At 44.7% G+C, this 19,613-nt stretch overlaps 1 protein-coding gene across 6 annotated transcripts in view; it reads right to left on the bottom strand.

Annotated features, from left to right (window-relative positions):
• TTLL13 (tubulin tyrosine ligase like 13) overlaps positions 1-19,613 on the bottom strand; it is a 128,047-nt gene that overhangs the window by 47,927 nt on the left and 60,507 nt on the right. For all 6 annotated transcript variants that reach the window (XM_077263539.1, XM_077263541.1, XM_077263538.1 and 3 more), the window contains 4 exons: positions 16,797-16,837; positions 9,828-9,946; positions 9,616-9,746; positions 976-1,132 (listed from right to left, as the gene is read on the bottom strand). In XM_077263539.1, the coding sequence (XP_077119654.1) occupies positions 976-1,132; positions 9,616-9,746; positions 9,828-9,946; positions 16,797-16,837 (448 nt within the window). The remainder of the gene's footprint in view (positions 1-975; positions 1,133-9,615; positions 9,747-9,827; positions 9,947-16,796; positions 16,838-19,613) is intronic.

Here is a 19,613-nt window from a genome sequence, read left to right as displayed (position 1 = left end):
GTCGTCAGACCGGCGTGTATCGTCGTGTTTGACACCAAAAGCAACGATACCAGCGATGTTTTACACTGGTAACCAGGGTAAACATCGGGTTACTAAGCTCAGGGCCGCGCTTAGTAACCCGATGTTTACCCTGGTTACCAGTGTAAAATGTAAAAAAAACAAACAGTACATACTCACCTTCGCGTCCCCCGGCGTCCGCTTCCCACACTGACTGAGCGCCGTAAAGTGAAAGTGAAAGTACAGCACAGCGGTGATGTCACCGCTCTGCTGTTAGGGCCGGCGCTCAGTCAGTGCAGGAAGCGGACGCCGGGGGACGCGAATGTGAGTATGTACTGTTTGTTTTTTTTACATTTTACGCTGGTAACCAGGGTAAACATCGGGTTACTAAGCGCGGCCCTGCGCTTAGTAACCCGATGTTTACCCTGGTTACCCGGGGACCTCGGCATCGTTGGTCGCTGGAGAGCGGTCTGTGTGACAGCTCTCCAGTGATCAAACAGCGACGCTGCAGCAATCGGCATCGTTGTCGCTATCGCTGCAGCATCGCTTAATGTGAAGGTACCTTTAGGCACCAATACACACTAATTAAAGTGGGACGAACCTGATGACTTCAGCTGACAGTGTAATGTGTATGGCGGTCCCCACTGATCACATGATGTTGAGGGAGATTAGGGTCAGGCAGTGTGAATTTAAATGCCCGCTCCTATTGTTCCCAAGGAGATAAGATGCTGCCAGAGGTGAGTGACAGCAGCTCTCTCCGATCTACTATAATGGGAAACACAAGAACACTCAGCCCCAAGCTGAACGGTCAAGTGTATGGTGGAGGCGGGAGAGATAGATGGCCAACAGCTATTGTATGACCAGATTTAGACTAATAGAATGAGTACACAGATTAATAAATGGTTTGCTGACAATAATGAAATCTTTTTACATACTGATATCATGTTTTCTTGAAGCAAACAAGAGAATTCATGTTACCTTTGAGACATACTGCTGACAGATCATGTGGTCACCATGTTTAATGTCCTTCATGTTTTTGGATAGAAAAATACCCCTGCCTTGGCAGCCACTATCAGGCTTGCAGATGTAAGTCTTGTTCTTCTTTGTGCGACAATAAGCCTGTAAATCACCATAACTGCAGTAAAAGAAGAGAAAAGGTCAAAATGAATATTAATAAACACTAATAAACTCATATCCACACTATAGAAATATAGTGTCATGATCCGTTCCAGGGTTTAATCCTGTCTGCCCTTTTTCCGGGCGGATCATGTCAAGGGTTAACTTTGCTCTGCCTCATTCTGGGTTCAGGTTTGCTATTTAGCTGCCATGCATCCTGCTGGTGTCAGCTATAGTTCTGCCTTCGGCGTGTAAACCTGACTATGGTAGCCCTTGATTTGTCCTGCTGTGATCTCTGACTTGCCCCGTGTCTGTTGACTCCCTCTGTCTGCCCTTTTCCCAGCGTTTTCCTGTTTGTCTGTTTGAGTCTCTGGTTCCTGACTTGGCTCATATTCGGACTCGCTTCTGCCTTCTGACTTTGTCTTATCCGCTTCTGACCCCTGCTGAACCTCCTGGCTTGTTCCTGACCACGTTTACTGCTTATCCCTTTTGGCACTTCTGCCTCTGATTGTATTTTGACTCGGCTTGTCTGACCACTCTCTCGCCACTTGGTGGCGCATGTGCTGCTGCTCTGTGGTGCTTCTCTGTGTACGCAGTCTCACTTCCCTCTCTAGCTCCCTCTGGTGGAGGTTGCGTTATACTGCACTGCAGCAGCATGACATATAGCAAGTGTAATTCATAGAATAACTTATAACCTGTTTCAGACTATTACCACCACTTAGGAATAATTAGAATTGTTTTTTTTTAATAAATATATGATATTTTAATTTGTAACAATAGTTTTATTATAAAAGTAGAGAACAACAAGGCACTCAACAAAAAATGACTTGTGGATGGTTCTCAAGTAGGGTATCCAACCTGTAATCTAAGCAAAAATAAACTTGGCACTCAAATGTTGAAAGATGAGGAAATTTCATTTATTTTGCATCCAGAACAAAACAGAAAAAATAACTGAACGTTTTCGGTCTCACATTGGACCTTCATCAGAGTATCTTGCTGATTCAGAAGGATATGATGGTGTGCTTCAAATAAGCTGGAAGGATGATAAGAGGAAAATGCCTGGATGCTGCGTGGGGAATCAGAATTCAGTTCAGCATGTCCTTTATAGGTAATTACTATCGCTGTGACCAAGTGCTGGTTGCTGTATATGTAGATCAGATTATGTGCAGCACATCCATGTGAGGCGACTGTGGTCGCTGCTTCAAAGTGCTGCGTGTGTGGAGGTCCCGGGAGCTGGACAGGAGGACGTCCTTGAACTGGATTCGTTGCGGAATTGGGAGCCAGTGGAGGGATTTGCAGAGGGGAGAAGCATGGTAGCGAGGAGAGAGGTGCATTAGTCAGGCAGCAGAGTTGATGACAGACTGGAGCGGTGCAAGAGAGTTGACGGGGAGGCCACAGAAGAGGGTGTTGCAGTAATCGAGGCGGGAGATGATGAGGGCATGCACAAGAGTTTTAGTAGATTGAGGGCTGAATATTGATTTGTGGGGAGGTGGTGCAGAATTGGAGTTTTTCCAACAGAGGGCGGTGGGACTGTGGAAGGTTCGAGGGATGGAGGCAAGGCTGGGGTGGAGCCTGAGCGGACTCAAGGTGGCGCAAAATTTTTGCCAGTATGGGGCCATGAAATTCATACTGGCATCCCTGTGTATGGAGAAAGTAATGTCAGAAGGAAGAGAAAGCCCGATACATATAAGACATGCACACCTAATGCTTCAATAAAAAAATATGCCTTTATTAACACTGATAAACAAACAAGGGGATAAAAAAACACTTAAAATCTCACAAGGTGCAATGTAACCACACCCTTAGAAATAACAATAAACCTACCACAGTAATAACAACAATTAACCATACAGCAATAATAGCCAATATCACATGATAATTGATAATGCCAACAGAGTACAGTGCCTTGTGAAAGTATTCGGCCCCCTGGAACTTTTCAACCTTTTCCCACATATCATGCTTCAAACATAAAGATACCAAATGTAAATTTTTGGTGAAGAATTAACAACAAGTGGAACACAATTGTGAAGTTCAACGAAATTTATTGGTTATTTTAAATTTTTGTGGAAATTCAAAAACTGAAAAGTGGGGCATGCAATATTATTCGGCCCCTTAAAACTTAATACTTTGTTGCGCCACCTTTTGCTGCGATTACAGCTGCAAGTCGCTTGGGATATGTCTCTATCAGTTTTGTACATCGAGAGACTGAAATTCTTGCCCATTCTTCCTTGGCAAACAGCTCGAGCTCAGTGAGGTTTGATGGAGATCGTTTGTGAACAGCAGTTTTCAGCTCTTTCCACAGATTCTCGATTGGATTGAGGTCTGGACTTTGACTTGGCCATTCTAACACCTGGATACGTTTATTTGTGAACCATTCAATTGTAGGTTTTGCATTATGTTTGGCATCATTGTCTTGCTGGAAGACAAATCTCCGTCCCAGTCTCAGGTCTTTTGCAGACTCCAACAGGTTTTCTGCATTTCTGTATTTGGCTCCATCCATCTTCCCATCAATTTTAACCATCTTCCCTGTCCCTGCTGAAGAAAAACAGGCCCAAACCATGATGCTGCCACCACCATGTTTGACAGTGGGGATGGTGTGTTCAGGGTGATGAGCTGTGTTGCCTTTACGTCAAACATATTGTTTGGCATTGTTGTAAAAAAGTTTGATTTTGGTTTCATCTGACCAGAGCACCTTCTTCCACATTTTTGGTGTGTCTCCCAGGTGGTTTGTTGCAAACTTTAAACAATACTTTTGTATGGATATCTTTGAGAAATGGCTTTCTTCTTGCCATACTTCCATAAAGACCAGTTTTGTGCAGTGTCGACTGATTGCTGTCCTATGGACAGACTGTCCCACCTCAGTTGTAGATCTCTGCAGTTCATCCAGAGTGATCATGGACCTCTTGGCTGCATCTCTGATCAGTCTTCTCCTTGTCTGAGATTAAATTTTAGAGGGACGGCCGGGTCTTGGTAGATTTGCAGTGGAATGATACTCCTTCCATTTCAATATGATCGCTTGCACAGTGCTCCTTGGGATGTTTAAAGTTTTGGAAATCCTTTTGTATCCAAATCCGGCTTTAAACTTCTCCACAACAGTATCACGGACCTGCCTGTTGTGTTCCTTGGCCTTCATGATGCTCTCTGTGCTTCAAACAGAACCCTGAGACTATCACAGAGCAGGTGCAATTATACGGAGACTTGATTACACACAGGTGGATGATATTTATCATCATTAGGCATTTAGGACTACATATACCTTATAGCGATATTTCTCTCCTATATGGTAATTTATCTCAGGTCCTAAGAGTGGTTCACATGGGCTTACCTAGCTCTTGATTTTTCATTTATATCATTACTACATATAGGGATTAACATTTTTTCATTATATACAGTGCGTTGCGAAAGTATTCGGCCCCTCCAACTTTTCAAACTTTTCCCACTTATCATGCTTCAAACATAAAGACACCAAATGTAAATTTTTGGTGAAGAATCAACAACAAGTGGAACACAATTGTGAAGTTGAACAAAATTTATTGCTTAGGCCTCTTTCACACTAGCGTCGTGCACTGCACGTCGCTATGCGTCGTTTTGCAGAAAAAACGCATCCTGCAAAATTGCTTGCAGGATGCGTTTTTTTCTCCATAGACTTTTATTAGTGACGCAGTGCGACGCATTGCCACACATTGCAACCGTCGTGCGACGGTTGCGTCGGACTGTCGCCACCAAAAAACATTGCATGTAACGTTTTTTGGTGCGTCGTGTGCAGCATTTCCGACTGCGCATGCGCGTCCGTAACTCCGCCCCTGCCTCCCCGGAGCTCAGAATGGGGCAGCGGATGTGTGGAAAAACAGCATCCACTGCCCCCGTTGTGCGGCGCTTCCACAGTATGCGTTGATACGTCGCAACATCGCATTGCGACGTGCGTCGTACAACGCTAGTGTGAAAGTAGCCTTATTTTAAATTTTTGTGGAAATTAAAAAACTAAAAAGTGGGGCGTGCAATATTATTCGTCCCCTTTACTTTCAGTGCAGCAAACTCGCTCCAGAAGTTCATTGTGGATCTCTGAATGAGCCATTAGGCCTATACAGATGTATTGTATCCGATGTTGTATGGTGACATTTTCTTTCATATGACATGTATGTTTGATGTTTTCACTTACATTTTGTCATTATTTTGTCACTGTTTGATGAAGGTCTGAAAAGACCGAAATGTTATACTATATGGATTGACAATAAATCTATTTCACTTTTACTCAAACCTGAGTGCCAAGTTTTTCTGCTACTAGTGAAAAAGTATTTTTTTGTGGCCTAGAAATGGCAACAAGATGACTCCCACAGGCGGAGGGTACAGAGTACACACAGTGGCTTCAAGGACAATACTCTCACAGGCGGGGGTGCAGAGTACACATAGCGGGTTCAAGGACAGTACTCCCACAGGCGGGGGTGCAGAGTACACACACAGCAGCTTCAAGGACAGTAATCCCACAGGCGAGGGGTACGGAGTACACACAGTGGCTTCAAGGACAGTACTTCCACGGGCGGGGGTACAGAGTACACAGCGGCTTCAAGGACAGTGCTCCCACGGGTGGGGGTGCAGACTGGCTCGGACTGGCCCACCGGAGAACCGGAGCGTTCTCCGGTGGGCCCAGGCACTGACACCTGCTGGCACACTGGCCAGCAGCTGTCTAGGGCCCCCACTGCTCCAGGGGCCCCTTGCCAGTGGCTATAGGGCCCCCGAGTCAAGGGGGCCCGCCCTGTGCCAGTAGCAGCTGCTGGAGACAGGATCCTGTCCCCGCTGCTAAAGCCAAATGAATATTCACGCTTCCCCACGCCCCTATGGGCGTGGAGAGGTGTGAATACCATTTCTCTTTAATAGCGGGCAGCGTTAGCTGCAGGGTGCAGCTAACACTGCACGCATGTAAAGCCGCACCACATACACACACACACACACACACACAGCACCGCACACACACGCAGGCACACAGACTCACACAGAGCAGCTCACCTCCCGGCGTCCTGCTTCCTGTCTGAGACAGACCAGCTGGATGACGTCATCATCCAGCGTTCTGCTGTCTCAGTCAGAAAGCTTCCAGGAATCCAGCGAGGAAGAGGCTGCTGGAATGAGCTGCTGCTGCGGGGAGGTGAGCTGTGCTGTGTGCCTGTGTGTGTGTGTGTGTGTGAGACTGAGTGTGTGTGTGTGTATGTGTGTGTGAGTGTGTGTGTGATGAGCTGCAGCTGCGGTGAGCTCTGTGTGTGGTTAAGGACAATGATATTGGGGGGGAGACAATGAAGGAGGTGATGGGCAATGATGGTGGTGGGGGGAGACAATGATGGAGGTGATGGGCAATGATGGTGGGGGGAAGACAATGATGGAGGTGATGGGCAATGATGGTGGTGGTGGGGAGGCAATGATGGTGGGGAGACAATGATGGAGGTGATGGGCAATGAGGGTGAGGGGAGGCAATGATGGAGGTGATAGGTAATGATTGTATGGGAGGCAATGATGGAGGTGATAGGCAATGATGGTGGGGAGGCAATGATGATGGTGGTGGGGGAGGCAATGATGGAGGTGATGGGCAATGGTGGTGGTGGGAGGCAATGATGGAGGTGATGAAATGGGCAATGGTGGCGGGGGATGCAATGATGGAGGTGATGGGCAATGGTGGTGGTGGGAGGCAATGATGGAGGTGATGAAATGGGCAATGGTGGTGGGGGAGGCAATGATGGAGGTGATGGGCAATGATGGTTGGTGGGGAGAGGCAATGAAGGAGGTGATGGGCAATGGTGGTGGGAGGAAGTGATGGAGGTGATGTGATGGGCAATGGTGGTGAGAGGCAGTGATGGAGGTGATGAAATGGGCAATGATGGTGGTGGGGGAGGCAATAATGGAGGTGATGGGCAATGATGGAGGTGATGGGCAATGATGGTGGTGGGGGGAGGCAATGATTGAGGTGATGATGGAGGTGATGAAATGCACGATGGTGGGGGAGGAGGCAATGATGCAGGTGGTGGAATGGGCAGTGATGGAGGTGGTGGGGGAGAATGATAGGGGTGGTGGGAGAGAAGGCAATGATGGAGGTGGTGATGAGGACAATGATGGGGGTGGAGAGGGGCTGCATTATACTTTGAGGGGCCTACATTATATTCTGTGGGGGGACTGCATTATTCTCAGGGGACTACATTATATTATGGGGGGGCTACATCATACTATGTGAGGGGGCTACAGTATACTCTATGGGGGGCTGCATTATATTCTGTGGTGGGGCTGCATTCTCTCAGTTGACTACATTATATTCTGTGGTGGCTGCATTATACCATATGAGGGGGCTGCATTATACCCTATGAGGGTGCTACATTATATTCTATGGTGGGGACTGCGTCATACCTGACGGGGTTGCATTATATTTTGTGGGGTGCTGCATTATATTCTATGAGAGGGCACTGTGTTATATTCTGTGAGGGGGCTAAATTATATTCTGTGAGGGGGCTACCTCAACCCTTGCTACATAATTAAGATGTGAACTACCTTATATTATACCCTGATATTAGCGCTTTTTACTGCACAATTGGTGGTTTTGTATCTATTTCTATGTAGCTACATAGTGGGCCCCAAGAATGATTTTCTCTGGTGGGCCCAAGGTGCTCCAGTCCGACGCTGGGCGCAGAGTACACACAGCAGCTTCAAGGACAGTACTCCCACAGACGGGGGTGCAGAGTACACACAGCGGCTTCAAGGACAGTAATCACACAGGCGAGGGGTACAGAGTACACGCAGCGGCTTCAAGGACAGTACTCCCACAGGCGGGGGTTACAGTGTTTACAAAACAGTTTAAAGTACTCCCACAGGCGGGGGTTACAGTATATACACAGCAGTTTAAAGGACAGTATTCCCACAATCGGAGGGTGCAGAGTACACACAGTGGCTTTTTGCCACAGAAATAGAACATATATGGGTTGCAGAATACTCACATCATTGTGTTTGCAGAGTGCACAGTCAGAATTTGTACCTCACTCCAGCTGCATCCTATCCCTACACTAATGAGAGCATAATGGTGGCGGCACTTGTGACCTGGCCTTTATACAGGCTGTGTAATGTGCTGTGTCAGCCAATCACAGCCATGCCAATATTTGTCATGGCTTTGATGACTCCAGACATGCCCACAGTCTAAAAGCATGTTGATTGGCTGTGATGCAGCCTTTTAACAAACTTTATTAGACTGGAGAAGCCGAACAGGAAACCGGACATACAGTATAAAGCCTGTGTTTGAAATTTGGTATAACCCCGAAGTTTCCGGTTGGGGTTTGCTCATCCCTATCCGCAACCCATTCTTTTAAGTCACCTGGGTGTTTGGACATATATTGTTTCAACATGAATATATCCAAGACATTTTCAAAGGTAACCTTTGGCACTCAAAACATGACACTTCATGAGTCGATGAATATAACGAAATTTTAATTCACAGCCGACATATAGGCATACAGAAACTTATATCCAACGTTTCGGCGTTTAAGCCTTTTTCAAGGATTTCTATATGTAATTAAAAATACATCAATGTGCTAAGAAGGAAATAATCACAAAGAATATACCGGTATGTGTCTTTTTACTCATATGAGTGACATTATAGATAATACAATCAACATAATTAAAAAAAAATAAAAATAATAAAACATTCAGTAAACATTGGTCAGTATGTTTTAAGTTTTTTACTCAAAGTTGGCGTGAATCTTTAATACATGGAATATGTTACAACAAAAAGGGAAACCAGGCAATATACTGAATCGTGCCAGTGGGTGGTTATACGAGAAAGTATAGGTTCTCTAGCAATGGCTCAGAGATAGATAGTATTATAAATATATTTCATAAGTCTCTTAGTGATAGAAGGTCATATATGCCCCAAAGGAGGGAAAAGGTTATGGGTACCCATGGGAGATGTTCAATATATGTCATAGTGTGCTTGTGTGTACCAGAGAAAGGTGTTTTACTTGGGCTAGTAGTAGGCACAGAATGGCCACGTCGTCTCCTTGCAGCAGGTACGCCACTGCCACCAGCAACACAGCCATGTCCCCTATTTGATGCTCTCCTCATTCTTTGCACCCCAAAAAAGTGCAGAGTATTACCCGGTCTATATACGGAGAGAGAGTGGCCAACAGATTATTACACTGTCTGCATGTAGCGTGCGCCCACAGAGCTTGTTTTGCAGAGGACCCCCAACAAGGCTGTTTTCAGAGTATCCCCCAAAAAATAAAAAAACAAAACAGTGTTGGCTTACTCCTCCTCCGCCTCTTCCACCTATCGCTACGTTCACCTCCACCTCCTCCTCCACTTAGAGGTCCGCCTCCTTGTTCAAGATTATAATTTTTTTTTACCCTGTCATTTTAAGTCATTCCCCTATCCAGATTTGTTTGCAGGGCAAATGTCCTGCTCTTGTCCTCGTTTTGCTTTTTTCACAGCCCGCTCATACCTACTTATAATTATTACCGTAAGTCAAAATCTGGTACTCACTCAGCAGGAAGGCACCATGTTCGTGGAAAGATGTTATACTCTTTCGGAAAAAGCTTTAGCAGACGATTCATGTTTCTTGCCAACAAGTCCTTCCTGCATATCTCACTCATTCCTGGGAAGTGGTTGATTTTCTATATAAAAATATATAGTCAGTGATAATGAAGAAAAATCTGAATATTTCTATATGGAAAGCTATTTGCTTGAGAACTTGCCTGGAATCGCTTCATGTCCATTACTCGCTCCAATGAGACTGAGCAGTCTGTCCAGTAAACCGTCCATTCCTCTTCATCCCCGACTTCCTTCAGATCACTAACGCGCGCAGCACGACGCACTGAAACGCAAGCAAATTTTGTGGTTGCAGAACATCTCTCTAGGCCACCCATATCATTTTTATTATGGAAATCAACCTACAAAGTCAATGGGGGAAAATCACATCATGAGGAATCTAACATCTTCACATAATGACCCCGCCAAAACTGGAAGCCAGTGTGAACAGAGCCACAGCTTTTATATGAGAAAACACATATATAACCATGCCCCTGGAAGACGTTTTAACACAAGGAACATTTTGATCACAGAAAATCATCCATGTAATTGTCAGCATCCTGCATAGTATGCCCCTTAGATCCGACATCTCATCAGTGAAAAATATTTAGAAGCCGAGTGGATCGGATGCAACATGCCTGATGGTTCTTCCTCTTGACATCTGCAATCAGTGAAGAGTTGGGACACCCCCAAACACATAAAGTACGGTAATTGTCCGTGTTCGGCTGAGGTTAGACTAACATATATGTCCATCTATACCAGGGGTGGGGAATCTTTTTTCTGCCAAGGGCCATTTGGATAATTATACCACCCTTCGGGGGCCGTACAAACTGGTTTCAGGACGTAATCTTTCATTGCATGCCCTTCAGTGTTCAGTAGTGAACACTGCGTGTGTGTGCTAACAAAGCAAGAAGAAATTAATGAGCTTGTGGCAATCAAAATACAACTCCTTGCCAAGAATGTGGTCCCTGAGAATCTGCTCGGGGGCCTGATAAAAGGTCATCGAGGGCCGTAAATGGCCCTGGGGCCTGAGGTTCCCCACCCCTGATCTATACAATTAGAGAAAGTGCATTCATATGGAGAAGAAAGCCTATAGCCTGTCCCGTCCCTCACACGGTACCTGGAGTCTGTAATGTACACATGAAGGTTACTAATGAGCGGGGCATGTGTACAGTGTTCATTTTAGTGTCTAATGCTTATTAGTGTTCAGAGAAAATGACGGATACTTTAAGTTACGGTTAACGTTTCGACCAAGACTGGTCTTTGTCAAAACCACACTTCTAATGGAGAGTAGAAAAGGTGAAGAAGCAGTCCGGAGTGGGCGGAGTCTGCAAGGGTCCTGTAGCACTGAGTCCGTCACATTGGTGCTGCATCACCAATTTTTCTCTGAACACTAATAAGCATTTGGTGATGCCTGTACTAATAATAAAAAATACAACTTTCACGTAAAAACCTGCAAGTCTTGAGTGTGCGGCTGTTTTTTCTATAGACACTGTGACTTTGTGTTCAGCCTGCACCTTTTTCCATGCGGAGTGCACCACATCTCTTGTACTGCAGTGTTCATTTTAGGACATGATCACATATCAAAGTCAAACATCAGAAATACTCTGTCCGATGCCTGACTCTGATACCTGATTCCGATACTTGAGTCCGATACCTGACTTTGATACCTGATTCTGATACCTGACTCTGATATGACCACTGTAGATGTGAGGTGAACTCCCCTCATGACTAAAAAGCTTTGTGGGGAATCCTTAATCAGCAGTCTGTTGGAATAAAATGTGACAAAATCTTAACAAATATTATTTATATTCAGCAGCCTTTACGACACCAGTCTCAGTAAATTTGTTGGCCTGAGGGTGTCCATTCCCCTCCTGGTAAGCCCCACTCATCTTTTATCTGTAACAAGGCCAGTAGAAAAAGGTCCAGAAGTATGGATTACACAAAAATTCAGAAAAAAACACCGACTTACAGTATTATGTGGCTGGCACCCTGTAGACAGAAGCTATTATGATACTGATTTAAAGGGGTTATCTGGGACTGCTTGATTTTTTTTCTCATGGGGCTAAGAAGCCCCCTTGGGGTATGTTTACATTAAATATGGACTAGTAGCCTTTTATAATTTTGTTTTAATTTTTCCAATAAATATTAATTTTTAATTCATTTATGGTTCGCGTCTTATAGGTGGCAGTACAATTAGTGCCCCTATCGAGTTGTATATTGCATATTGAAGTGGCAATTTTTGTAATTTTGGGACACAGTGGATCTTACCTGGCTGTTATGCCTAGCACTGGCTCAGAGCGATCACATTAACAGAGTAGCTCTTCCTCCTCTTCTCTGCTCTGTGGACGGTGTGTGACTGCTGACGTCATGCTGATTGACAGTCGGTTCCCCACACTTAGCCGGCTGTCAGTCACCATGACATTGGCAGTCCCACCCCATCAATTAACCAGAGCGGAAGAGGAGCAGCTGCTCTTTCAACATAGTGTCACCGGAAGCTGCAGAATTGCCGGGAGAAGCTGTCCGTAACAGCTGTGAGCTGGCTGAGGGCACAAGAGGCAGATAGCTAGTAACTATCTGCATGTACAAAAATTAAATAGTCCCGGAAAATCCCTTTAAATATAACTTATATAATAGTCCTATCAGTTATATAATAACTAAACCTTTTTTAGCGACAATTAAAATAAAAATGGACAAAGAACTATACAAAAGAACAAAATAGGTTTCTTGAAATAACAGTAACAGTAAAGTATATAATATTTGGTAATGTACTGTATATTGTCAAATGCTTATGAAAAAGACAAATCATAGAAACAAATTGTGATGATATAGGAACAGCAATATAGAGGAGATAAGTAAGGTTCCAATACATTTCTCTCATAATTACGACGTTCCTCATGGAACCATATAACCCTCAGGGGACGATTCAATAAGAGCGGCATTGTACACACAAGTCATAATGATGGGCGTGCAGGAGCAAGATGCACTTAACCATTAAGAAGTACACAACGCTTAATAAATTAGATTCATCTTACCAGTACGGTGCGTCTCCGTCACAGATGTATTCCAATCAGGGACCAGACTACAATTCTGGAGAAATTTACACCACTAAAGTGGCATACATTTTCGTGAATTAGGCGGGCAGACTTAGCCACGTCCCGACCCACCCAAACTTTGCCTATATTAGCCTAGATGACCAAAAGCTGATCAAAACTTTCAAGCTGTACAAAAAAATTTAAACTTTTTTTTTTGGGGGGGGGGGAGGAAAAATTGTCCGAGTTGAGGGCAAGATGGATGGTGCGAAATACAGCGATATTCTTGAGCAAACCTGTTTCAGTCTGTCAGTGATTTGAGACTGGGACGGAGGCAGGCTCGGACTGGCCCACATGGTAACAGGGGAATCCCCCGATGGGCCCCTGTGCAGACCTGGGCCCCCGTATAGATCTGGGCCCCCAACCTCACTGTATGGGCAGTACTTGGCATAATTCACTTGATTTACTCTGTACAGAAAAAAGCAGCATCTCATCATTCATTAACCAAACTACCCAGTTTATTAATAAATAGAGATAGAAGTAAATTTGTGACAAGGGTAGTGTAATATTTGTATGCAGGTGAAAAGTGGGCCCCCCAAAGTCAATGTTACTGGTGGGCCCTTGGCATCCCAGTCCTACACTGGATGGAGGTTCGCCTTCCAACAAGACAATGACTTAAAGAATTCTGGTAAACTTACACTCGAGTGGTTTAAAGGGAACCTGTCACCACGTTTTTGGAAGATGGGATAAAAATAGCGTTAAATAGGGGCAGAGGTGGGCGTTACATTAGTGTGTGTGTTATGCGTTTATTACCCACCTAAGTTGCCGAAATAACTTTGCAAAGTCTCCGTTTTCACCTGTCAATCAGGCTGGTCAGGTCGCATGGGCGTTGTCTTCCCCCAGATTTGGCGTAGTTTTCCGTTGGTGGCGTAGTGGTGTGCGCATGCCCAAAGTCCGGAATCCTCTTCCAGGGGATTTAAAATAGCGCGGTGTTCGTTATTGCATTGGTGATCGGTGGGCGCGGCCATCTTCCTTTGGCCGCGCGTGCGCAGAAGCGGCGCTCTGCTGGCCGCGGCTTCAGGAAAATGGCCGCCGCGATATCCATCTGCGCACGCGCGGCATCCCGCGGCCATTTTCCTGAAGCCGCGGCCAGCAGAGCGCCGCTTCTGCGCACGCGCGGCCAAAGGAAGATGGCCGCGCCCACCGATCACCAATGCAATAACGAACACCGCGCTATTTTAAATCCCCTGGAAGAGGATTCCGGACTTTGGGCATGCGCACACCACTACGCCACCAACGGAAAACTACGCCAAATCTGGGTGAAGACACCACGCCCATGTGACCTGACCAGCCTGATTGACAGGCGAAAACGGAGACTTTGCAAAGTTATTTCGGCAACTTAGGTGGGTAATAAACGCATAACACACACACTAATGTAACGCCCACCTCTGCCCCTATTTAACGCTATTTTTATCCCATCTTCCAAAAACGTGGTGACAGGTTCCCTTTAAGGGGAAATGTGTAAATGTCTAAAGGTACCGTCACACTAAGCGACGCTGCAGCGATACTGACAACGATGCCGATCGCTGCAGCGTCGCTGTTTGGTCGCTGGAGAGCTGTCACACAGACCGCTCTCCAGCGACCAACGATGCCGAGGTCCCCGGGTAACCAGGGTAAACATCGGGTTGCTAAGCGCAGGGCCGCGCTTAGTAACCCGATGTTTACCCTGGTTACCAGTGTAAAATGTAAAAAAACAAACACTACATACTCACCTTCACGTCCCCCTGCGTCCGCTTCCTGCACTGACTGAGCGCCGGCCCTAACAGCAGAGCGGTGACGTCACCGCTGTGCTGTACTTTCACTTTGCGGCCGGCCGGAGCTCACAGTCAGTGCAGGAAGCGGACGGCGAGGGACGTGTGACAGACATCAGAGGGTGAGTATGTACTGTTTGTTTTTTTACATTTTACACTGGTAACCAGGGTAAACATCGGGTTACTAAGCGCGGCCCTGCGCTTAGTAACCCGATGTTTACCCTGGTTACCATTGTAAAACATCGCTGGTATCGTTGCTTTTGCTGTCAAACACGACGATACACGGTGATCTGACGACCAAATAAAGTTCTGAACTAATCAACGACCGGCGATATCACAGCAGGATCCTGATCGCTGCTGCATGTCAAACACAATGATATCGCTAGCCAGGACGCTGCAACGTCACGGATCGCTAGCGATATCGTTTAGTGTGACGGTACCTTAAGCCCAGACCTTAATCCAATTAGAATCTGTGGTCAGATTTGAAGATTGCTGTTCACCAGAGGAAACCATCTATCTTGATGGAGCTGGAGCAGTTTTGCCTTAAGGAATGGTCAAAAATCCCAGTGGCAAGATGTGGAAAGCTCATCGAGACTTATCCAAAGTGACTTGCAGCTGTAATTGCCATAAAAGGAAGCTCTACAAAGTACTGACTTTAGGAGATGAATAGTTATGCACACTGAAGTTTTCTGTTATTTTGTACTATTTGTTGTTTCCATCAAAGTTTTAGGCATGTTCTTTACATGAGCTTATGCAAACCCTCAAAAAAAGCAGTGAAATTCCAGGTTGTAAGGTAGCAAAACACAAAAAATACCAAGTGGGGTGAATACTTTCACAAGCCACTGTAAGTACTCTGAGGGCAGCATGAGGTTGGGGCTGAGACACTGATTTCAGCTATGTGTCACTTATTAGGCTGTGCGTTGTCATTTCAATACATTGAGCGTTTTATCAGCAGGAGTTTATCACTGACGGACTAGTTGCCCTGCATCATCCTGGTCCAATCTCGCCCACAGCACTTATTAGCAGCTTAATGTCAATATACATCGTACACAGAAAGCTGAGGTGTGAGTGAAATTAGCTTTCTTAGGTCTGCTACCTGCTGCATCTAAAAACTGTGATTGTATCACAACTGCTGCACCCAGTAAACTAAGTGATACATTGCTGGATTCAGTGTATCTTTCTCTACATTGTGCTGCTCTCCAATGAGGAAGCAAAACCCTGGTAACAGATTCCCTTGAATCAGTATTGTATTCCTTTCTGAAGAATCAGATTTTGGTCTTTTGTATCTTTGCAGCTTGATTTTAATTGTCTCCTTACAAGTTTTACTGATAAAGTTTTGTTATTATATATCTTATATATATAAGTAGTGTTGAGCATTCCGATACCGCAAGTATCGGGTATCGGCCGATATTTGCTGTATCGGAATTCCGATACCGAGTTCCGATATTTTTGTGATATCGGAAATCGTAATCGGAAGTTCCCAGTGTATGGTTCCCAGGGTCTGGAGGAGAGGAGACTCACCCGTCCGGCGGCCCCTGGTCCTTACCGATGTAACCAGCAGCCTCCGTTCCTAAGAATGCAGTGAGTTTAGGACCTGCGATGACGTCGCGGCTTGTGATTGGTCGCGTGAGCGGTCACATGAGCGGTCACGCGACCAATCACAAGCCGCGACATCATCGAAGGTCCTTCACTCCTCATTCTTAGGAACGGAGGCTGCCGGTTACATCGGTAAGGTCCAGGGGCTGCCGGACGGGTGAGTATATCCATATTTTTTATTTTAATTCTTTATTTTTTACATGAATATGGATCCCAGGGCCTGAATGAGAGTTTCCTCTCCTTCAGACCCTGGGAACCATCCAGGATACCTTTCGATACTTGTGTCCCATTGACTTGCATTGGTATCGGGTATCGGTATCGTCGATATCCGATATTTTTTGGATATCGGCCGATACCATCCGATACCGATACCTTTGAGTATCGGAAGGTATCGCTCAACACTACTGATAAGACTGTTATGTAAATTACAGGGGACTCATTGAAGAAAAATATTCAATTTTTGACAGCACAATTTCCTCTGCTGAGTCTACTGGATTCTTTGTTAGTCTCTATTAGTAGATCTGTCCCTGCACAATGGTTACATATGGGCAGCATGGTTAGATGATAAATCCACAGTTTGTAAGCCGTCTGATCGGATCATTTTTTTCACCATAGAACCACTCATTATGGGTCTATCAATGCAAAAGAGCCAAATTATCATTATAATATTGTATGTGATTGCATTTAATCCACTTACCACTCTCATACTTGCAGTTTGTTAAATTGATACCAATTATCCTAGAATTAAAAAAAAACAACAACAACAAAGCATTAATTATTTCTAATAATTGGATGGGGTCTTGCCACCTACATCTCACTATCTTTTCACTTGTCTTTCTAATGCTTTAATGGAGTTTTCTCCAGTTTTTTGTTCAGGACGGAGCGCAGCGCTCCTCAGACTCCCGGCTTTCTGATTGCCGGGGGGTGGTTGGTGCGCCCATGATGACTGACGATTCGGCCGGCAGCCGTGCACCTACAACATTCGAGGAGTGCAGGGGCACTGAAGCTGGCTGGATCAAACCCCTTTAAATAACTGACAAATATCTAATGATAAATAAATCCTAAATCCATCAGGTTATCCAGCCTCAGTACTGAGCACTAATGTGATGTAAAGGCACGTCAGCTCATAAGTGCATTAATACCTGCTATGTTGTTGCAGGTGACATGTCAATAACCGTTTCACGCAAAGATGTCACAAGTGCCTAGATTTGTTGTTATCCGAGAGTATGGCTACATTCACACATCCATGTGACACGAACTAGTGCTATCCGGATGAGACTAGAATGATAGAGTACTTTAGTTGCCATCAAAGTTTCATCCATTTTTAACTGACCCATTGTTAAAGGGAACCTATCAGCAGGATTTTGCACAGTAAACTACAGGCAGTGTCAGGTCGGCGCCGTTATTCTGATTACAATGACACCTTGGTTGATGAAATCCGTCTTCTGGTTGTTATTTTAATCTTTATTTTAAGTTTTGAGTTAATGATATGCCTGTGCTCTGGGGCGGGGCTGTGGCGGGTTTGGTGCATGTGGTGCTCTGATTAGATATTCATGATGCAGACTGCTGACAGGTCGCTGATCCCTCACTGACCTGCCCCCTAGTTTACATAATGAATGCCTGACATACGGAAGAAAGAGACAAAAAACACTTCTGCAGGCAGGTGCCAACCGTGACACCTGCTCTGCAGCATAATCGCATGGTTAGTGTGGCAATACTGGAGAAGAAAAAAATTCCTCCTCCAAGATGGCACGGCCCGCACCTGCGCAGCAGCTATCAGTGTCTAGAGCTGTGATCCAAGAGCTGCTACTGCGCGGGCAGCGCCATCTTAGAGGAGGAATTGTTTTTTCTACAGTAAGATGACGCCGCCGGTGCATGCACAGTAATACTTTAGAAAAAAGGGGGGTGCTCACTGTAAAAAGAGTTCGGTGCTCAGAAGAAAACGCAAAAGATACCAGAAAAGTAGTGATCTTCGGCACTCAATAAGTAACAGTTTATTAATGATTCAAGTGGAAACAAAAAAAGGCAAAACGTCCACCACTAATACAGAACATAAGACGCTGGTAAGTACAGATATATTTTGCTGCGACGTTTTGGCACTCACATGCCTTTTTCAAGCCAAATCTGTTATGGAAATACACACAAAAACATATATTGTGTTATGTAAATCACAAAAAAGCATATAAAAAAAATATACGTGAAGTACTAAAATTGAAATGTTGGAAAACCCAATCGGAAAAGTGACTAAGGGTACCACGAGGGACCTTCCTAATCTGAGATACTACATAAGAATACATGTTCCTACATTTAAAATCGTTATGGAGTAAAGAACGCAAGTAGAGATACATATGACATCATGGATGTAGATTATTGCAAGTAAACATACTTCTAACTATAAGCCCATGTATACATACATAGGACCCGTTCGTGTGGTCCCAGTTGAGGACATATATGTAGAATCCACCAGTGATCCAAACAGAAAGTGTATGCATATTTGTATATTTGGGGAACAGAAACCTGCAGTTCCAGCAAAGGTAATCGGTTTTTGACAACTATGAGAGACAATTACCTTTCACAACTGGTTCAGGACCCAACAAGGAGGGGGGCACTGCTAGACCTAATATTAACCAACAGGCCAGACCGCATATCAAATATAAGGGTTGGGGGTCACTTGGGGAATAGTGATCACAAAATAATAAGTTTTCATGTAACCTTTAATAAGATGGGTAGTAGGGGGGTGACAAGGACACTAAACTTCAGGATCGCAAATTTCCAACGGATGAGAGAGGATCTTGGTGCAATTAACTGGGACAATATCCTGAGACACAAAAATACACAAAGAAAATGGGAGACATTTATTAGCATCCTGGATAGGACCTGTGCACAGTATATACCGTATGGGAATAAACATACTAGAAATAGGAGGAAACCAATATGGCTAAATAGAGCTGTAAGGGGCGCAATAAGGGACAAAAAGAAAGCATTTAGAGAATTAAAGGAAGTAGGTAGTGAGGAGGCATTAAATAAATACAAAAAATTAAATAAATTCTGTAAAAAGCAAATCAAGGCAGCAAAGATTGAGACAGAGAGACTCATTGCCAGAGAGAGCAAAAATAATCCCAAAATATTCTTTAACTATATAAATAGTAAGAAACTAAAAAATGACAGTGTTGGCCCCCTTAAAAATAGTCTGGGTGAAATGGTGGATGAGGATGAGGAAAAAGCCAATATGCTAAATGACTTTTTTTCATCAGTATTTACAAAAGAAAATCCCATGGCAGACAAAATGACTAGTGATAAAAATTCCCCATTAAATGTCACCTGCTTAACCCAGCAGGAAGTACAGCGGCGTCTAAAAATAACTAAAATTGATAAATCTCCGGGCCCGGATGGGATACACCCCCGAGTACTGCAGGAACTAAGTACAGTCATTGATAGACCATTATTTTTAATCTTTAAAGACTCCATAATAACAGGGTCTGTACCACAGGACTGGCGTATAGCAAATGTGGTG

This window comes from Ranitomeya variabilis, chromosome 5, assembly GCF_051348905.1.
Source record: "Ranitomeya variabilis isolate aRanVar5 chromosome 5, aRanVar5.hap1, whole genome shotgun sequence".
Lineage (NCBI taxonomy): Eukaryota > Metazoa > Chordata > Amphibia > Anura > Dendrobatidae > Ranitomeya > Ranitomeya variabilis.
Note: the sequence above shows the minus strand (reverse complement) of the source record. Positions and strands in the feature narration are given on the sequence as shown.